Source organism: Cydia pomonella, chromosome 7 (genome assembly GCF_033807575.1).
Source record: "Cydia pomonella isolate Wapato2018A chromosome 7, ilCydPomo1, whole genome shotgun sequence".
NCBI classification, from domain to species: domain Eukaryota; kingdom Metazoa; phylum Arthropoda; class Insecta; order Lepidoptera; family Tortricidae; genus Cydia; species Cydia pomonella.
This window is the reverse complement of record NC_084709.1, coordinates 23,894,871-23,914,938: the sequence shown is the minus strand read 5'-3', so window position 1 is coordinate 23,914,938 and position 20,068 is coordinate 23,894,871. Positions and strand designations below refer to the sequence as shown.

The 20,068-nt window shown below is 37.9% G+C and overlaps 1 protein-coding gene across 3 annotated transcripts in view; it reads right to left on the bottom strand.

Annotated features, from left to right (window-relative positions):
* LOC133520195 (lachesin-like) overlaps nt 1-20,068 on the bottom strand; it is a 170,124-nt gene that overhangs the window by 36,422 nt on the left and 113,634 nt on the right. For all 3 annotated transcript variants that reach the window (XM_061854566.1, XM_061854568.1, XM_061854565.1), the window contains exons 5-6: nt 18,529-18,690; nt 3,393-3,521 (exon numbers count right to left, since the gene is read on the bottom strand). In XM_061854566.1, the coding sequence (XP_061710550.1) occupies nt 3,393-3,521; nt 18,529-18,690 (291 nt within the window). The remainder of the gene's footprint in view (nt 1-3,392; nt 3,522-18,528; nt 18,691-20,068) is intronic.

Genomic DNA, 20,068 nt, shown 5'->3' with positions numbered 1-20,068 from the left:
CTCTTAAATTTATACCAAATAAGAAGTAGCTACTTGCACCTACTTTGCAGCTCAGACTTTTCGTTTTGCGTTTATAAAGGGGTGAGATTGACGTATCGTTTGAGATTAGACGAGGCCCAATAATAAAGCGTCGTATTGACGTTTCGATGGCAGATATTCACCATTTTTAACCCTAGCGCCCTCCATCAAGCTGTCACGTTGCCGTCACAATATCTTGATAGCTATCACTTCATTGAACGAGCACAAAAGAACGTTGTTTTTCCTGAAGCGTCGCAATCTCGGAACCACTCCGCCGTGAAAAAATATTATCTTTCAATTATCGCGTCTTGCTCGTATTTAGCCAGCTGCGTTTTAATTAGAAATTCAAAATGCTCTTTAAAGAATACCTTTTTTAATCAAAGTTGTTATAGTAAAGGTTTTTGTCATTGTACAATTAGGAGCAGAATAATTCAAGAGGACGGCGCGGAGATTTTTAGTTGAGCATAAGGATTTTCAACATTTCAACTGGAAGCTTTCTTTTTCAATATTTAATCGAGAGTACTTAGGGAGATGAGTGAAAATATTTAAAAATAAAATACTTATATAGGTAGTTGTCATCTACAAAACCGCAGTACGACCGGCATTAATGTATGGCTCCGAGTGCTGGGCGACCAACAAGAAACGTGAACAAAAGATGCACACCAATGAGATGAAAATGTTGAGGTGGGCAGCGGGAGTGACGAGACTGGACAGAGTTCGAAATGAATATGTACGAGGCTCTTTCAAGGTTGCTCCCATTGCAGAAAAGATGGCTGAAAGTCGTTTGAGATGGTTCGGGCATATAATGAGACGCGACGAAGAGTATGCGGTCAGAAAGGCCTTGGCCATTCCAGAGAAAAAGAACGGCAAAGGGAGGCCGCTTACCACGTGGTGGACAACTGTTACCAGGGACATGGAGCGGGCGCAGATCAACACCCAGACAACCCAGGACAGAAAAACCTGGCGCCTTCGAACGAGGAGGGCCGACCCCAGATAATGGGACAAGACAAAGAAGAAGAACATATAGGTAGTTGTCAATGTAAGTACCTATCAATATTAATTTTATTATCAGTGTATCATACACAGAAAATAGAGTTTTCGGCGCTAAGTGCCAATTGAATATTCCTACTCGTCGATGAATATGGAATTGGAACCATATTCCTATTCAATTAGATAGACTTGTATTCACTGTTCCAAGCCTGCATCAAATTAGCATGAAAACGTTTGACACGTAGCCAAGAGCCCGGCGGGCACAATCGGCAGTGCTTATAGCGTCTTAATGTGACAAGGGTAATTGAATTACTAAGGTATTCTAAACTAGGGTAACTTTAGGGATAATAATTACTAATTTCATAGATTTTTATGTGTTATGAAAGCCGGCTTATAAAGTAATTAGCAGCAGGGAGAAATAATGTAAATTTTGAAGGTGGCGCTACTTATTATTTAGGCACACAGTTTATATTGGTGTGTACGAAAAACGTCACTTTACTGCTATTTATAAGTTCGAAACGTGAAGAGCGTTCGAAAAATTGGATTTGCCTGACCGTTGTCACAGGCACAAAAGTACAATGAAAATGGGTTTAAGGAGAAAATTCACTGAATATTTAATGTACAATCCAAAGTGGAACGAAAGAAAAATCTTTATTAGAAAAGATAGCGTATATATTTAAGACCGTTTTTCATTCATCAATTTTGAGAAGGGCGCCCGCTCCGAAGTGTTTCCTTGTCCAAAGACTGTCCGTAATCCAGCGTGAAAATGCTGCGTGCATCATGGACACCGGAAAAGGCAGGGAGCGATTTGTTTTTATAAGGTTGTAGGTTTTTATTTTTATGTTGTAAGCTTTAGTTGTAATTGAATTTGTGTAATGTAATTAGTATCCTTTATTGTGTAAACAAAATTTACTTTTTACACTTTGAGAAAAACAATATTTAGTTCAACAAATAAAACCCGACTTCTGAAACATCGCGGTCTAAAAAGTATGTAACAAGTAAAATTCTCAGCGGAAATTATCACCTTCAAAATATTTTATATTTATCATCTATTAAATAAAAAAATACAACTTAACACAATTTACTAAATTCTAAATAAACTTGAGCTCTAGTCACTGGAGGCCTTGGTAATTTTTTCATTCGTATATAACATTTATTTCAGCTTAAAGTTTAATAGTAGTGTGTCTACACGAAATAATATAAATTAAAATATTTTATAGAATTAATTTATAGAAAGTAATTTAATTTATTCTTATAGGATTACTAAATTCTATACATATTCACAGAGATTTTCAAAGGATAACCGTCGTCGTATGCCGCTTACCCACGAAATGTCTCTATTGTCACTGACAGATAATATATATATTACAAATTCAGATCAAATTCATCTGTTATTACATTCATAATAAGCTTCTAGGTTTTGATTTGACTAGGTTCAATTCCAGGCCGAACGTAAAACTTATGAAAGTGAATGAGTCATACAGCTGCAAAGTCAGCAATATCCACTTTTTTACCTGTTGGTAGACACGAGTATACAGATGGATTACTACTTATTGTACACCTCAGTAGAAGATAAGCTGGCAGAGCATACAAATAATTACTAACATTCGACGTCTACGATGATTTCGTTTGGACACAGAGGGTGGGACCACATTGGTGGCGATGCACAGGTAGGCACTAGGCGCCCGTCTCCGTGCGGCTGATACGCTCATATAATTTTTTTTTTTTTTTTTTTTTTTTTTTTTTTTTTTTTTTTTTTTTTTTTTTTTTTTTTTATACGACATTATTACACAAATTGACTAAGTCCCACGGTAAGCTCAATAAGGCTTGTGTTGAGGGTACTTAGACAACGATATATATAATATATAAATATTTATAAATACTTAAATACATAGAAAACACCCATGACTCAGGAACAAATATCCATGCTCATCACACGAATAAATGCCCTTACCAGGATTTGAACCCGGGACCATCAGCTTCGTAGGCAGGGTCACTACCCACTAGGCCAAACCGGTCGTCAAAAAATTCGACGTCCACGATGTTCCGCTTGGACACAGAGGGTGGGACCTCATTGGTCGCGATCCAGAGGTATATGCCCATCTCTGTGCAACTGACGCGCTTACTTACATTCGACGTCTACGATGATTTCGTTTGGACACAGAGGGTGCACGGAAAAAACAGTTATGTTAAATTTACAGATAATTTGTAAAATTTACAGAGAAATCTGTAAATTTAACACGTATCTCTGTAAATTTTACAAATTATCTGTAAATTTAACATAACTGTTTTTTTCGTGTGGGACCACATTGGTGGCGATGCACAGGTAGGCACCTAGGCGTCCGTCTCCGTGCGGCTGATGGCTGATGCGTTTATATACTTACATTCAACGTCCACGATGATCCGCTTGGACACAGAGGGTGGGACCGCATTGGTCGCGATGCAGAGGTAGGCGCCCATCTCCGTGCGGCTGATGCGCTGGAGACTGAGCGTGTCGCCTTCGTAGACTGTCACTGTAACAAGAAATTTTAGTCGTAATCATTCTAGAGGAAACTTTTAGGTAGGTGGGCCAAAAACGTTCTCAAAAAGAAAGGCCGTCTTTCACGTGGATAATATACCTAGTCCAAAGTAGCGAATGGGTAGTTACATTTTACATTCGGTAATTATTATAATGTATAAATGCTTACTTAAATACATAGAATACACCCATGACTCAGAAACAAAAATTCGAGCTCATCACACAAATGCATGCCCTTACCAGGATTTGAAACCGGGATCATCGGCTTCATAGGCAGGGTCATTAACCACTAGGCCAAACGAGTCGTCACTCCGGGGTCCTAAATATCACTACGTTGTTTTATGGTTATTCTCTTTCGGTTCTACACATAGGACACATAAGATATCTACCTGCATATAGGACACATAAGGTATCTACCTACATGTAGTACGTAAGGTATCTACCTACACATAGGACACATAAGGTATCTACCTACACATAGGACGCATAAGGTATCTACCTACAAATAGGACACATAAGGTATTTACCTACATGTAGCACGTAAGGTATCTACCTACACATAGGACACGAAACATTAAAACAGCAGTTAGCTCAGAAATCTGATCATTAACACACCTACGCCTATTGGCTAGGTGACCGGAGTCGGAATTACAGAATATTTAAATCTAATACACCTTTGTATAATGGCTTGTTTTTCTTAAATTTGGTAAGAATAATTTTATAAATGTTTTTGTTTGTGTCTCGGTATTCTGAAAGAGAAATGTAGGTTAAATAAAATATAAAAGATAAAAATCGGGCAAGTAACTAACGAAAGTATATAGAGATGCCACGAATAGAGGTTTTGGCCGAATGTCGATTACCGAATATTCGGCCACACTCTCGTACAACGAAGTTCCGGATATTCGGCCGCCGACTATTCATTTAGAGTCACATTCATTATAAAAACTGCCTGCCAACAGAGGATAATGTTTGCTTAGATTTTAGTTTTATTTCTCATTAGTACCTACTGTAATGTACTTAGAGTAGAGCAAATATATTTTCTCTAAAGGCTATGATAAAAATATAATCATTTACAAACAACAAAATGCTCAAAAAATCTTAGTTTATAACAACTAGCCATGATTTTAAATATTAAATATAAAGGTTTGCAATAAACTTTAATTGTGCATGTTTCCATTATTAGTAGGTGTGATAGGTATTCGGTATTCGGCTAAATGTTATGTATCATTCGGCTGAATATCGCATATTCAGCAAAGTGGCCGAATAGGCTAATACCGAATAGTTATGAATGTTATCCTAAAGGGTACCTACTTGATGCGGATCCGCATGGCGCTCCGAAGTGAAAATGTTGCACTTGCACACCGCGGCGTGCGTATAAGCATCAAATGTAATGCACGGTTACGGAGCGCTTAGCACCGGAGTCTAATTTTTAGCACAGGCTTGGCTAATTTTTTTTCTACTTAGTAAAAGTTAGTTAGTGTATGTGACTGTTTTATTTTGAATATGTTAGAATGTGTGTTTCCCCAATCCCCTATTGCCTGGTAATTCGCCGCGCAGTATGCGTTTGTTGACGCAACGTTGCATTCGTGTTGTTTGTGGTAGGATTAACTCGCGCAATACTCGTACGTCCGCTGTGTAGTTAGTAGTCAACATTACATTAAATATATACATAATCTGTAGTCATGCAATGTTATATTGCAACACTTTTTTTTTTTGCAGCGATAAGACCGCCTGTTGATACCTTTCTTTACATTTTAAATTTGTTTTCTTTGTGGTGCAATAAAGAATATTTACTTTACTTACTTATTTTTAAATATGACGTTCGGATGCCAACTACAGCTGCATTACTGTTGCGACATTACTGCTACAGCCTTGAGTAAGATGCTGTCACTGTCAATTTCATTCATAATCATAAAACGATTCGAACGTGCATCTGACATCAAACCGATATTTGAATCATATTGAAATCATTCACGCGAGCGTCTCGTGTACGGACAAGTCAGAGCGAACTGAACGCGCAAATGACAGCTAAATGATATGATTCAAATACGATCAAATGATGCTAGTTTTAAACGGGACTGTTTTAAGTGTATATCCTCATATCTATAAATATAGCCCATATAATATACAACACGGACGTATAAATGTCTATGTTAATCCGTGCAAACAGCGCGACCGCCACGCCACGTTTCGCCGACACCCGCGAGCTGCGGTCGGCTCGTCCTGTCTCTAATTTCAGTTTTATTCCAACATTTGCATTTAATATTTTACATTTACAATGTGAGGAAACTTGTTACATATTAGACACGTAATACTGAAACAGGGGAAAGTCTAGGAGGCTAATTCAAACTATCGGCCCGATTCGAAGAATAAGATCTTCTTCTTAGTCGTATACTCTTGTCAGAGTAGCCGTGGTCATTGCGGTCGTTGTACGGCTTTTTTCGCTGTTTCCCGCCATGCTTCTCTATTTATTGCCTGCTGCGCGCACAGATTCAGAGGTGACCCGGTGAGAGCTTTCACTTGGTCGGTCCATCGCATTGAGGGCCGCAATCTGGGTTTTGTGCCATCCACTCTGCCCTGAATAACCAGCCTCTCCATCGCGTCGTCTTCCCTGCGCGTAACGTGACCGTAGTAGCTAAGGATGCGAGAGTGAACGATTGCCGAAAGTCTTTGTGTAACGTTGAGCTCCTGGAGAATTGATATATTAGTGCGACGCTGAGTCCACGATATCCGCAGCATCCTTCTCCAGCACCACATTTCTAAAGCATCAATGCGTTTCCGTTGACTCTCTCTTACTGTCCACGTTTCAGCACCGTATAGCAACACTGGGAAAACGAGAGATCTTACTAGACGAGACTTCGTTGCCTTTGTGATGTTGCGGTCTCTCCAGATCTTAGAGAGCTTCTCCATTGCAGACCTTGTAATGGCTATGCGTCGCTTGATTTCATCTTCGGAGCCTCTGCTGTCTGAAACCAATGACCCCAAGTATATATATGATGACACAACTTCACAGTTTCCAATCGCTTTTTGTTTATTCACGTTGTTACGGTTCACGACCATCATCTTGGGTTTCAGTCGGTTGATCTTCAAACCGAATTCGAGACTGACTGTTTCAACGCGACGCAATAGTGCTGCTATAAGATGTTCGTTTGTTGCTAGGAGTGTGGTGTCGTCAGCATAACGCAGATTGGAAATATTTTTCCCGCCTATTGGTATACCATCCGTAGAATAAGATACGATAATGATAAATTCTGGTTTAGATAAGTTCTCATTAAGATATCGTTTGTACTACGTCGTCTAATTGACAGAAGCAGCTCGATTTGGGCAACCAATGTCACTTTGACGTTAGAAATATCGCAGATAGATTATGAAAGGTGGAGAAAAAAGTGTCCGTCAAAAACCCTTAAATAGGTAACGTTACGAAACCTTGAATATTTGACAAAAAAAAATCAAATCATTATTTATAGCTGACACCTGGACACTTTTGCAAGAGTTCTGCCTATGGAAATTGTATTCCTTACCTCCACCTTCCATAAGATAGATCTTATTGGGATCACAGCGGAATCGAAATAAACGTCAATTTTGACATGTCGTTTAGTTCTCGATCTTTTAAAGATCTTTCCACGATCTTAAACGTGTCTTAATCATTCTTCGAATCGGGCCGTATGACATCAAAATTCCTTTCTAAATAATATTATCAGTCACGCGTGCATTTCGCTCGTATTGTTAGAATAGAATAGTAACTATGTAAGTTTGAATTGGTCTCCTGGCTCAGAGCCACCACTGTGTCAATTTTCAAACCAACGAATAAACGGGTCGAAATTATCCCCGTGCACACTTTTTACTTAGAGATACAAATGTAACGGGATCGATATTTTTTTTTAAATTTATTTAATCAAAAGAACAATACAGTAATACTCATAGACACTTATCAGCCATCTGTTTTTTAGGGTTCCGTAGCCAAATGACATAAAACGGAACCCTTATAGTTTCGCCATGTCCGTCTGTCTGTCTGTCTGTCCGAGGCTTTGCTCCGTGGTCGTTAGTGCTAGAAAGCTGAAATTTGGCATGGATATATAAATCAATAAGGCCGACAAAGTCGTACAATAAAATCTAAAAAAATAATTTTTTTTAGGGTACCTCCCCTACATGTAAAGTTTTTTTTTTCGCTTCAACCCTAGACTGTGGGGTATCGTTGGAAAGGTCTTTCAAAACTAATAGGGGTTTTCAAGAAATATTTTTTGATAAATTGAATATATTCGGATATCATCGCTCCGGAAGAAAAAAAAATGTGTCCCCCCCCTCTAACTTTTGAACCATAGGTCCAAAAAATATAAAAAAAAATCGTGGAAGTAGAGCTTAAGAAAGATATTGAATGAAAACTATAGCGGACATGATCAGTTTAGCTGTTTTTGAGTTATCGCATAAAGTTTCCCCTTCATAGTAAAAATACTTACTTTAATTAGGTACTGATTATGCCAATTTGCCTATTTGTTTAACTCGCGTGAAAGGTACCGTTTCATCCCTTGGTTAACAATTTACTATACTTTAAGTTCCAGTTTAGCTTATTGTGACGGAAGAGTAACTACGGAACCCTACACTGAGCGTGGCCCGACATGCTCTTGGCCGGTTATTGTTTTGTTCGCAGAAAACTGAATCTACCCTCCAACATACTAGTATTATACATATTAGGTAATACTTTTAGCTTAAATATTTATTTTTTTATTTTTTTAGCTGCTTTTTTTGGGCAGATGGCAGTCGCTTTCGTAAAAATTAGTGCCTACGCCAAATCTTGGGATTAGTTGTCAAGCGGACCCCAGGCTCCCATGAGCCGTGGCAAAATGCCGGGACAACGCGAGGAAGAAGAAGAGGTAATACTTTTAGCTTTCTCTTCATCTATATATCACATCATGCTATATTGAACCTTAACTTACCTACACACGAGTGGGGAGTGGGGTCTGTTATTGAACACAAGTAATTATATTTCAAGCTAATATTAACATTATAAGTACCATCGAATAAACCGGTTACGGCCTACCATAGAACGTTCGTAGAAAATGTCGTAATAATTTTACGTTCTAATTATATTTCATGTTTGAGACAAGTATTCCGCTCAACTCTGTCCATAAGTGATTGCATTAAAATCGTGATGTGTCAAAACACATCAGCATAGGTAACATAACTTACTTGATAGGTAACATAACCAAGTATTTCCTAGTACGTTTCCAATAATAGTTACAGACTTTTGGTACTAGTAGTTTACGATAAGTTAGTTCCTTGGTAACGTTTCTTGTTTCGAATGAGTTCTCAACAAAGTGTGGAAAACCTTGGTGCATTAGCTCCCAACTCGTTCGATGCATCAACACTAACCGACCGTTACCGCAACTCGGGATTCAATAGGGACGTAGTGCAGTGCAGACCCTAAAGGCTAAACACGGTAACTGGCAATTTTCACATTGTTGGTATTTTCATGTTTTTTTTTTTTTTAATTTGGTGCATTCGCTTCCAACACGGCCGATGCATCAACTAAGCTACCGTTACCGCAACTCGGGATTCAATAGGGACGTAATGCAGTGCATACCATAAAGGTTAAAACACAGTTACTGCCAATTTTCACATTTTTGGTATTTTCATGTTTTTTTTTTTATTTGGTGCATTCGCTCCGGACACGGTTGATGCAACAATTAAGCGACCGTTACCGCAACTCGCGATTCAAAAGGGACGTACTGCCGTGCATACCCTAGGCTTAAAACACAGTAACTGGCAATTTTAAAATTTTTGGTATTTTCGTGAATATATATATATTTTTTAAATTTGCTCCCAACACGGCCGATGCATCAACTAACCGACAGTTAGGTACCGCAACCCGCTGCTGCTAAAACACAGTAACTGGCAATTGTCATTTTTGGTATTTAGATGTTTTTAATTTTTATTTATTTGATTGTATTTTGCTGGCTTTCCGTGTTGTATCTTTAAGCTTAGCATTTTTACACACTTTTATTTGTTTTGCTGTTTGTAATGCATAATTTGTTTCATTGTCTTACGTTATGTCTTTCGACGTCCAAATACTAGTTTTTTGCATTAAAATCCATACACAAAAGGAAAAACACTAAAGTATGTGATTCTGAGCTTATCCATATTGTGTGTTCCGAATACTTAGTTTGTCTGTAGGAAAAAAATATACTAAATAATAATTGCATCGACGTAAATAAATCACTTTTGAACTGTTAGCGTTTACCTCAAAATCGACTTTTTAAAGTTACTGCATTTTAGGAATTGCATGGAACCGTATTATTGTTGTTATTCGCTCACGTCCGAAATGCCTCTGATGGATCGGGTTGTTCAAAACTTTTGTTCGCTATTTCTGTTTCATAACGATGGAAGTTTCTTTTATAAAATGTTAAGCCATTTTGTAAAATTTTTAGTTCTGAGGATTTAACAATGAGGAAATAACAAAACACACATGAGACAACTATAGTATTTTATACAATCGTTATATAATAGAGAGCTTTTCATTAGAGTACCGAGTTTAGGCAACGAATCTTCCTGAGTTGCCTAAGTAAGGCACGAAATTGAAAAGTGTGATTATAACACTATTGTATACAATATTTTTTCTACGTGTCATCTAAAATAATACTTTTTTTACTGTAAAACCTAAATAAATAATGAAACACGGTAAATGTCTCAGTAGACAAAAATGTAGTAATAAAGACAGACTAATTGTCGCCCGTTTGGTCTTTTCTATAGGAGCGCGGCGGCACGTGATTAGCCAATTTTTTTGTAGCTCTACAGCGTATCGAAATGATTATTATAGTTGAGTTGGGAGACCATAATTATATGAAAAGTACGCAATTATAGTGCGGTATAGGAAGTCCTAAATCAACCATTGCAGTCAACGAGTAGAAAAAATAATAAATTGGTAACAAGTATTTACGAACTTGGAAAAATTCGCCCTAAAGTGACATTCGGTTGATGATTACAGGGGTATTACACGAGAATGTCGTTTACGGAATGCTCTTGACTTGAATGGCAGCTATCTCAATAGAATGCGTAAAGCTCGAAAATATACTGCCAATTTCTAAACCAAGTGATGAAATATTACCCCACCAAATATCAATTTCTCCGCCTTTTTAACGTTATTTTGCAACCGAAATCCACGTGAAATATGTCTGCAGCGGCATTACTGCTTCAGCGAGGACGCGAGGGTCTACTGGCTCCTAGGTTAGTCACGTGGTGCTTCCAATCAGTGGTTATCTGACATGACCAGCCCAGTCCCATTTCAACTTTGCCGCTTTCTGAGCTACGTCTATTATTTGAGTCCAAGAGCGCAGCGTGGTGTTTCGGACTCGATTCCTAAATTTTACACCTCCATAGACGTCAAAGACCAGGTCTGAGCAAGTGAGCATCGTAGGTGTGAACTGGAAGTACGCACATATCCATGAGCCTACGTTTCAGTGCCAGAGGTAGGTCTCCCTTCATCAGGTGTTTCATTGACCAATAGCTCTTCCAGGCATTGTCGGTGCGTCTATGGACCTCTTTATTCTGTCGCGCCTGGAAGGAGACTATTCGGCTCAGATAAAGGTATTTTGGGCATAATGTCCAAAATACCTTTATCTGAATATTTTATTCAATATAATAAGAAAGTCTTTTTACCTACTCTAGAAGTCGAGAACACCCTTTTCTTTTAGTAAAGCCATCATGACCACTGTCAGATTGAGTTTCATAATTTAATAAACAGTAATTTGTGTTTTTGAGTTGTAAACCTCACCCTCTTCCACCTCAATTAAATAAACCTTTTCAAAAACCGAGAGCGTTTCACACAGAAAACCCTAAAAGCATCCTCATCAATCCAACAATACGGTAAAATCCTCACCTAATTAATTTCCATTAACAAAAATCTGATGTGAGGCTTCAACACCCTTAAACCTCACAAGAAAAATCCGTTAAGGATAATTACTAAGCTCAAAGGCAAATGGGTTTAAATTTAAAGAGTGATTTCCTTGTACTGGGAAATTAACGTGCGGTGTGGAGGGCACTCGTTCCTAATTGTGTGCCCCGCGCCCCTGTCAACCCCATCTGGTATGATTATTTGCTAAGGACACTCAACGAAAATGTTTTAATTACGTGTTCGGCTAAATTCGTTCACGTGCTCGTTTTGATTTGAAAGGTGTTCTTTTGTTTGCTTTATTGTGATCCAACTGGCTTTAATTGGATATTTTAACAGGTTACCTTGTTAAGGTGTTGAATGCTGATTGAGATTTCGATAAAATGTTGATTCAATTAATTACAAAAATGAAAAACATGGACTGACAACATTTTTGTTAAAATACAGTTTAGTTACAGATGCAGATAACTGTAACAAAATGAAAATGGATATAAATATTTGAATATTTTTAGATTTATTTTTATGCATCATTTTTCACGCAAAACAAATATTTAAGTAACAACTAAAATCATATAGTTATAATTTGTGCGCTCAGTAAGTAGTTTCAGTACTTAGAACTTAAAAAAAGGAAGCATTTTAACCTCTTTTCTTGAGAAAAATCACCCTAGTTTCTTTCGTTACATATATTATTATGCAGTTTAATACTACTAGTAACCTGCATGGGTTACACAGAACACACCTTCCTCAAAATCCCTCTATTAATAGCTGAAAACCGTATGAAAATCCGTTCAGTAGTCAACAGACAGGCGAGGCGGGGTAATTAGTTTTATAAGGTGTAGTGATTTAACATTTATTTATACCACAACAATCTGGAACAGTTTACGGAAAAAAATGTGCAGCGGTTGGTGTTGTCGATGAAACTGGGTCTGCTTTTACTTCGGACCAATGAAAATACCCTATGTAAATATAGATTATGTGTAATTTACTATAGGGTGAAAAGTTACAACTTCAACACGCTCAAAATTTCTGACTAATGATTTGCATCAGCGGAACTCTGTTTAAACAAACATAAGCCTGATTAATCGCCGTTTGGTTCATTCGAGTTCACAGCCTGTGTGTTCAGTTCATGTGAAATTTATTACGTATTTGCAAGTAATAGGTAACTGTAAGCAAGAAATTGTAACCGCGATCGGAAGAGATTTTCTAGTATCTTTACACGAGCAACCGACAGGCCTTGACAAAGGCGTACTTGGACAATCGTCAGCCTACGGACGTCATATACTTAGACTACGAAAAGGCATTTGATCGCGTACCTATTCGAAGGCTAATTACTAAATTGGAGCACTTTGGGATTCATGGTCAGCTCCTTGAATGGATATCGGACTTTCTAACCCACTGTAAACGTTGAAATATTGTTAATTCTTTTTTTTTTCAAAAGCGCTTGCAATTTCTTAAGATATTATAACACATTAAGTGACGAGCGATTTCATACTCGCTTTCCTCTACAAAGCGGAAAAACGCTAGAATCGTCTACGCATGTTGCGCTACGAAAACGTTAGCAGTCAATGCGTTAACACGCATTCTTTTTACCTACTCTAGAAGTCGAGAACACCCTTTTCTTTTAGTAAAGCCATCATGACCACTGTCAGATTGAGTTTCATAATTTAATAAACAGTAATTTGTGTTTTTGAGTTGTAAACCTCACCCTCTTCCACCTCAATTAAATAAACCTTTTCAAAAACCGAGAGCGTTTCACACAGAAAACCCTAAAAGCATCCTCATCAATCCAACAATACGGTAAAATCCTCACCTAATTAATTTCCATTAACAAAAATCTGATGTGAGGCTTCAACACCCTTAAACCTCACAAGAAAAATCCGTTAAGGATAATTACTAAGCTCAAAGGCAAATGGGTTTAAATTTAAAGAGTGATTTCCTTGTACTGGGAAATTAACGTGCGGTGTGGAGGGCACTCGTTCCTAATTGTGTGCCCCGCGCCCCTGTCAACCCCATCTGGTATGATTATTTGCTAAGGACACTCAACGAAAATGTTTTAATTACGTGTTCGGCTAAATTCGTTCACGTGCTCGTTTTGATTTGAAAGGTGTTCTTTTGTTTGCTTTATTGTGATCCAACTGGCTTTAATTGGATATTTTAACAGGTTACCTTGTTAAGGTGTTGAATGCTGATTGAGATTTCGATAAAATGTTGATTCAATTAATTACAAAAATGAAAAACATGGACTGACAACATTTTTGTTAAAATACAGTTTAGTTACAGATGCAGATAACTGTAACAAAATGAAAATGGATATAAATATTTGAATATTTTTAGATTTATTTTTATGCATCATTTTTCACGCAAAACAAATATTTAAGTAACAACTAAAATCATATAGTTATAATTTGTGCGCTCAGTAAGTAGTTTCAGTACTTAGAACTTAAAAAAAGGAAGCATTTTAACCTCTTTTCTTGAGAAAAATCACCCTAGTTTCTTTCGTTACATATATTATTATGCAGTTTAATACTACTAGTAACCTGCATGGGTTACACAGAACACACCTTCCTCAAAATCCCTCTATTAATAGCTGAAAACCGTATGAAAATCCGTTCAGTAGTCAACAGACAGGCGAGGCGGGGTAATTAGTTTTATAAGGTGTAGTGATTTAACATTTATTTATACCACAACAATCTGGAACAGTTTACGGAAAAAAATGTGCAGCGGTTGGTGTTGTCGATGAAACTGGGTCTGCTTTTACTTCGGACCAATGAAAATACCCTATGTAAATATAGATTATGTGTAATTTACTATAGGGTGAAAAGTTACAACTTCAACACGCTCAAAATTTCTGACTAATGATTTGCATCAGCGGAACTCTGTTTAAACAAACATAAGCCTGATTAATCGCCGTTTGGTTCATTCGAGTTCACAGCCTGTGTGTTCAGTTCATGTGAAATTTATTACGTATTTGCAAGTAATAGGTAACTGTAAGCAAGAAATTGTAACCGCGATCGGAAGAGATTTTCTAGTATCTTTACACGAGCAACCGACAGGCCTTGACAAAGGCGTACTTGGACAATCGTCAGCCTACGGACGTCATATACTTAGACTACGAAAAGGCATTTGATCGCGTACCTATTCGAAGGCTAATTACTAAATTGGAGCACTTTGGGATTCATGGTCAGCTCCTTGAATGGATATCGGACTTTCTAACCCACTGTAAACGTTGAAATATTGTTAATTCTTTTTTTTTTCAAAAGCGCTTGCAATTTCTTAAGATATTATAACACATTAAGTGACGAGCGATTTCATACTCGCTTTCCTCTACAAAGCGGAAAAACGCTAGAATCGTCTACGCATGTTGCGCTACGAAAACGTTAGCAGTCAATGCGTTAACACGCATTCTAAAACACTTCATGTTTAGAACAGGCTCTTTGTTAGTAGTGTCGGGCTTGTTTGCTATTCAGCGCAGCCATGCGCGTTCTGTTATGTTAAACAGCCCGATACGCCACCGGAATTACTTGGAAAACGATCGCCGTCACACACGCTGTTTATTTGGGGACATATGGTAAGTATTTTATCGCAAGTTTTTATTTATTTATCCAGGAGGTCGATTCCAATTTAACAATTTCGATACGATCTGAACGATCTTGGTGATTGGCGCGTACCTATAATAATAATATTATTATTTATTGCAACCATAGTATTCATACAATTGTTAAAAAATTAAGTTACAGTATGTCATAGACGTGAGGGCATAGAACAAACGTGCTACGCCACATTTATCCCAGAGCACGACCGCCTACTTAAAAATTTCGCAACAAATTTCGTACGTTATTTTCTTTTCCACGACAGACTTCCTAATAAGGCCATGTCCTAGCGGCGAAATCTGCTACACGACGTGTAGCGTTGTGCCCGCTCGGTCTTTTAAAAGAGCGCTCCGATCTCGGTCAATCGGTCAAAGGAACTAGTTCGCTCTTTTAGTTCCTTTAGTTCACTTGCAATAATGAGGATGACTAGGTATGTGTCTTGCTCTCGCTCGCAAATAAACAGGGCGAGAGCGTGTGCGAGAGACTTTCTTGACCTTGACTCATTCCGATCATTCGCTCCCGACCGATTTGTTACTAGGTACCGACGTACGGACTACTGAACTAAAGGACCGAGACCGATTAAGAGCGCTTAAGATGAACTAGTTCCTTTCGGTCCGTGGTGGGATTTCCTTCTAGTTCTTCGGTCCTGACCGACTCAAGCCTACTACACGTTGTAAATATAATACACAAGTTACAGAAAGGACGCTTTTCAGCACAATCATTTCGGGCATTGACCCGTCAAACCATCATTTCTTATCTTTATGCTACCACAGTTATATTACTATCCCATTCCCACCAAGGGTACCAGCGTCAATGCCACTGTGCGAGTGACAGCAATATAATTATTTGACGACTGGTCTGATGGTCCCGGGTTCAAATCCTCTTAAGGGCATTTTTTATTTGTGTGATGGCCACGGATATTTGTTCCTTAGTCATGGCTGTTGTCCTATGCATTTAAGTATTTATATATTACATATAGTGGTCCAAGTACCTACAACACAAGCCTTAATTGGACTAAGTCAATTTGTGTAAAATTGTCCTTATAATATTTATTTATTTTATTTAATTGTGATCACTTGTTTTTTTTGCCACATTGACATGTAAACAAAAAAAAGAAGGAATGGGAAAATTCGCACGCTTCTAATATGCTTCGATAGCAAAATTTGTCATACTAGGTCTCAAGTGCTAGTCTCAACTAAAGCAGTAATATTTTCCATTATTTCTTGAATTTTATTTTCGACCAGAACGTGTCGAAACACGGCATGAGCTCAGTATAGGGTTTCGTAGTTACTATTCTGTCAAAATGGGCCAAATGGGGGCTATTAGTAAGTATCATGTACATTACAAGCATAAAACAAATGATAAAGAGCCGACCATATTAGCCCTACTGTAGGGCTAAGATGGTTGGCTCTTTATCATTTGTCACCATGCCTGTCACGTTCTAACAACTATGTAAGTGCGAACGTGACGAGCATAGTGACAAGCGATAAAATTAGAACCATGCTGCCACTGCTGGAGTTCAAAGCAAAACAAAACATAGAACCTCATATCTCAAACGGAGTACGATCGCATCTATACCGTATTGTGACTTCTAACTTTGTATTGGAAAACGATTTTGTGTAGCCACCGTGTAGAATATTTTAGTTGGTAGTTTTTCACTTCACTTTACCTACAGTCTAGTATGCCCGTGGGTACGTGAGCTGGTAACGTCGATTGTATAGGGTAACAAAGGCTCCATTAAAAAAAAAAAAAAAAAACTGGTGCAAATTGGACTCGCCCACCTGGGGTCCGTACAAATTTAACTTATTTTTTTAATTTTTTCAGATTTATAGTTTTCTGATTTTTCCCTGTATTTGTAGTATAAGATGATATTACTTGCTAAATTTCATAATTCCATGTCAACAAAAAGTACCCTATAAATTTTGATTCGCTTCACAGTATCGAAATATACGTTTTTTGCTTAACTTAAAGGTTGAAGTTTTCACAGATTCAAGGGATCGTAGACCAGGGTGCCTAGCCAACATGACAATCGTGTACGCTCCGTAGCGAACAAAACGCAATTGTCACTGTCGCACTAATATATGGAAGAGTGATAGAGAGACACAAAGCGTTTCGCTATCGTAGCGAAAGCAAGTGTCACCTTGGCTAGGTACCATGAGTATATGTTTTAATTTCAACTCGATACCTCCACGCGTTCCCGAGATAAAGGGTTTTGACAGACAGACAGACGGACGGACAGATAGACTGACAACAAAGTGATCCTATAAGGATTCTGTTTCTTCCTTTCAGAGTACAGAACCCTAAAAGGAAAAACTACGTTAAGCCCAGCCAAGAGCAATCAATCAAAACTTTGTTTAAAATAGTTTAAATTCTCTACCACACAATACCTTTAACTACGGGAGTACGGGTTTTCATTGATTCTGACTAAAAGATTGGTTGGTTTCAGTTCTTGAAAAGAGCGTAGCGAATAAAATGAATGACCGATCAATACTATAAAAGGTAAAAATAGTACAGATAAGAATTCCAAAGTGGTGTTGTACTGACAGCTTCATGAATAATACTTTTTTATGATAAAGGAGGCAAACTAACACCCTCTCTCTGGAGTTGCAGGCGTACATAGGTTACGGAGACTGCTTACCATCAGGCGGGCCGTATGCTTGTTTGCCACCGACGTAGTATAAAAAAAACCTGATGGGAAGAAATTTATGAGATGAGGCTTCTTAATGTTTTTCTATTTGAAGTTAGGGAATTTTCTAACAGACTGTCAATATCAAAGTTGACACTTCTAGTTATGGCCGGTGGCAATAGTCAGAAAATTCGAAAAAGACAAAAGGGTATAGTCGATAATGTCAAGGGGAAGGTTTTGCTATTTTTTCTTAACCATAGTCCACGTCTGTCTAATTTGCGTGGATCTCAGCCTTAGGCACAACCTGCGCAGGTGTTTTTAAACGTTGGCTACTTTGAATAAGGCTGATATTAAGGGGTGTTAAGAAAATTCTAAACTGTAAGGGACGAGCTTAGGTAGGGACAATCTGTAGCTAGGGTAGAATATGATAGGGTGTAGGATTATATAAGGTATATGGTGGTTGTCTCTTTCACCCGAGGAGGCGATATATGAATGTTGAATCAAATTTATATGTCAGATGGAAAGAGTATGTGAGTGGGATTTCAGAAGAGGCAGTCATTAAGACTAGACGAGTATTGTACGTAGCAAATGATCATATAAGAAGACCTGAACAAGTGTGTTTAATTATCTTACACATACTCAATGCTAGGACGCCCCCTTTACAGTACGCTTTTTTCTTGAAGGTTTGAAAGTTGTATTGGTCCGGAAATACCGCGGGGTGACAGTATATTCCACAGTTTAGCTGTGCTAGACAGAATGTTTCTGGAGAAACGAATAGTTGAAGACCATCTGAGTTGAGTGGAACAAAATGAATACAAGTCAATTTTTGTGTATGTGGCCTTTCTTCACGTTTAAATACTTTATATATAGGCCTGACATAATAAGTGTATTTAAGTCATACCTTTCTTCCTCTTTTCGACGGAGATAGGCTGTCCGTCCTCGCGCCGCCACATGATCTTCGGCGCCGGGAACCCGTCCGCCTTGCACACCAGACTTATGTTCTGGTTCTCGCGCACCGCCACCGCGGACTGCGTGCTCTCCTCGTCCAGGATATTGGGTGGTACTGGAGACAAATGAAAGTATAAAAATTAGAGTCATATTTAGATAAAGAATAATTATGTTGATGGGTGGCTCCTCGGACTAGATATCGTTGGGAAGACAGTGTAGAAGCAAGTCTGCGTCAGCTTCGAGCCGATAATTGGCAGGAAACAGCGCAAGACCGGGAAAATAACTAACTATTTCATATCCCATTTATATATTGTAGGTTATAGGTCATAGGTTTACCTATCTTTTAGAAAATAAATATTTTCTTTTTTGCCGTTTACTACAGTTTGGATGTCTACCGTTCTCCAATTCTTCCTCAATTGCTCAAAGGTTAACTGGAAGAGATCCCTGAAAGGGATAAGTTCGCCTTTATACAAATGATGTGTGTGTTTTTCCTGTTTTATGTTTCTTTGTGTACAATCAAGTGTTTTACTACTTACTACTACTACTACTACTACTACTACTAAAATTGGCATGCTTTTGTTTCGAAGGCCATGACCCGGTAAATTTTTGGTCAATGGGAAACTAAATACAATTATAAGCTTCCTATCCTATGCGTGTGTGATACCCTCCTACAATCTAGGAGGGAGTTAAATTATCTCGGGTCAGAGGTGTATGTTTATGTAGCGTTATTTGACGTTCATAAGCGCATTGTAATATGCCTGCTTGGAAATTAAACTATCTTTATCTCTTAATCTTTATTCGTGTTTTTATTCTGTCAAGCGAAAGTTGTTTACTTAATCAGATTTCGAATTTGTAGTGTAAGACGATATTACTTGGCATATTTAATAGTTCTAGGTCGACCCTAGGAAGTACCCTATAAATTTTAATTCGTGTGTCGTAATATACTTTATTGCCAACTTTTTCTGTAATAGTACCTTGAAGTAGTGAAAAAATCAAAGTTCTTAGTTAACGTAAAAAAAGATTCGGCCATTTATACCGCTAAAATAGTATATTTTGATACTCTCAAGGGAATCAAAATGTATAGGTTACTTCCCGTTGACCTAGAACTATGAAATTTGGCAAGTAAAATAAACCTGAGTACATGGTTTTAATTTCGACTTGATGCATTCCCGAGATAAAGGGTCTTGACAGACACGCAGACGGACGGACGGAAAACAAAATGATCCTATAAGGGTTCCGATTTTTCTATTTTGAGATACGGAACCCTTTCGATTTTCCAAAAACTGCTGACTGAACCCAATGCACCCAAAGCCAAAAAATAAAATAAAATAAAGCTATCTTACACAGATATTGAAAATTGAGCTTGTAAAAGCTGAATTCCACGTGAAATATTAAATATGGTTGTTACTTTACGGAACAAAATATTGTTTTCACGTTCAATTTCCACCAGCAATTTGCAACGAATAGTTGATACTTAATTTGATTCTCTTTTT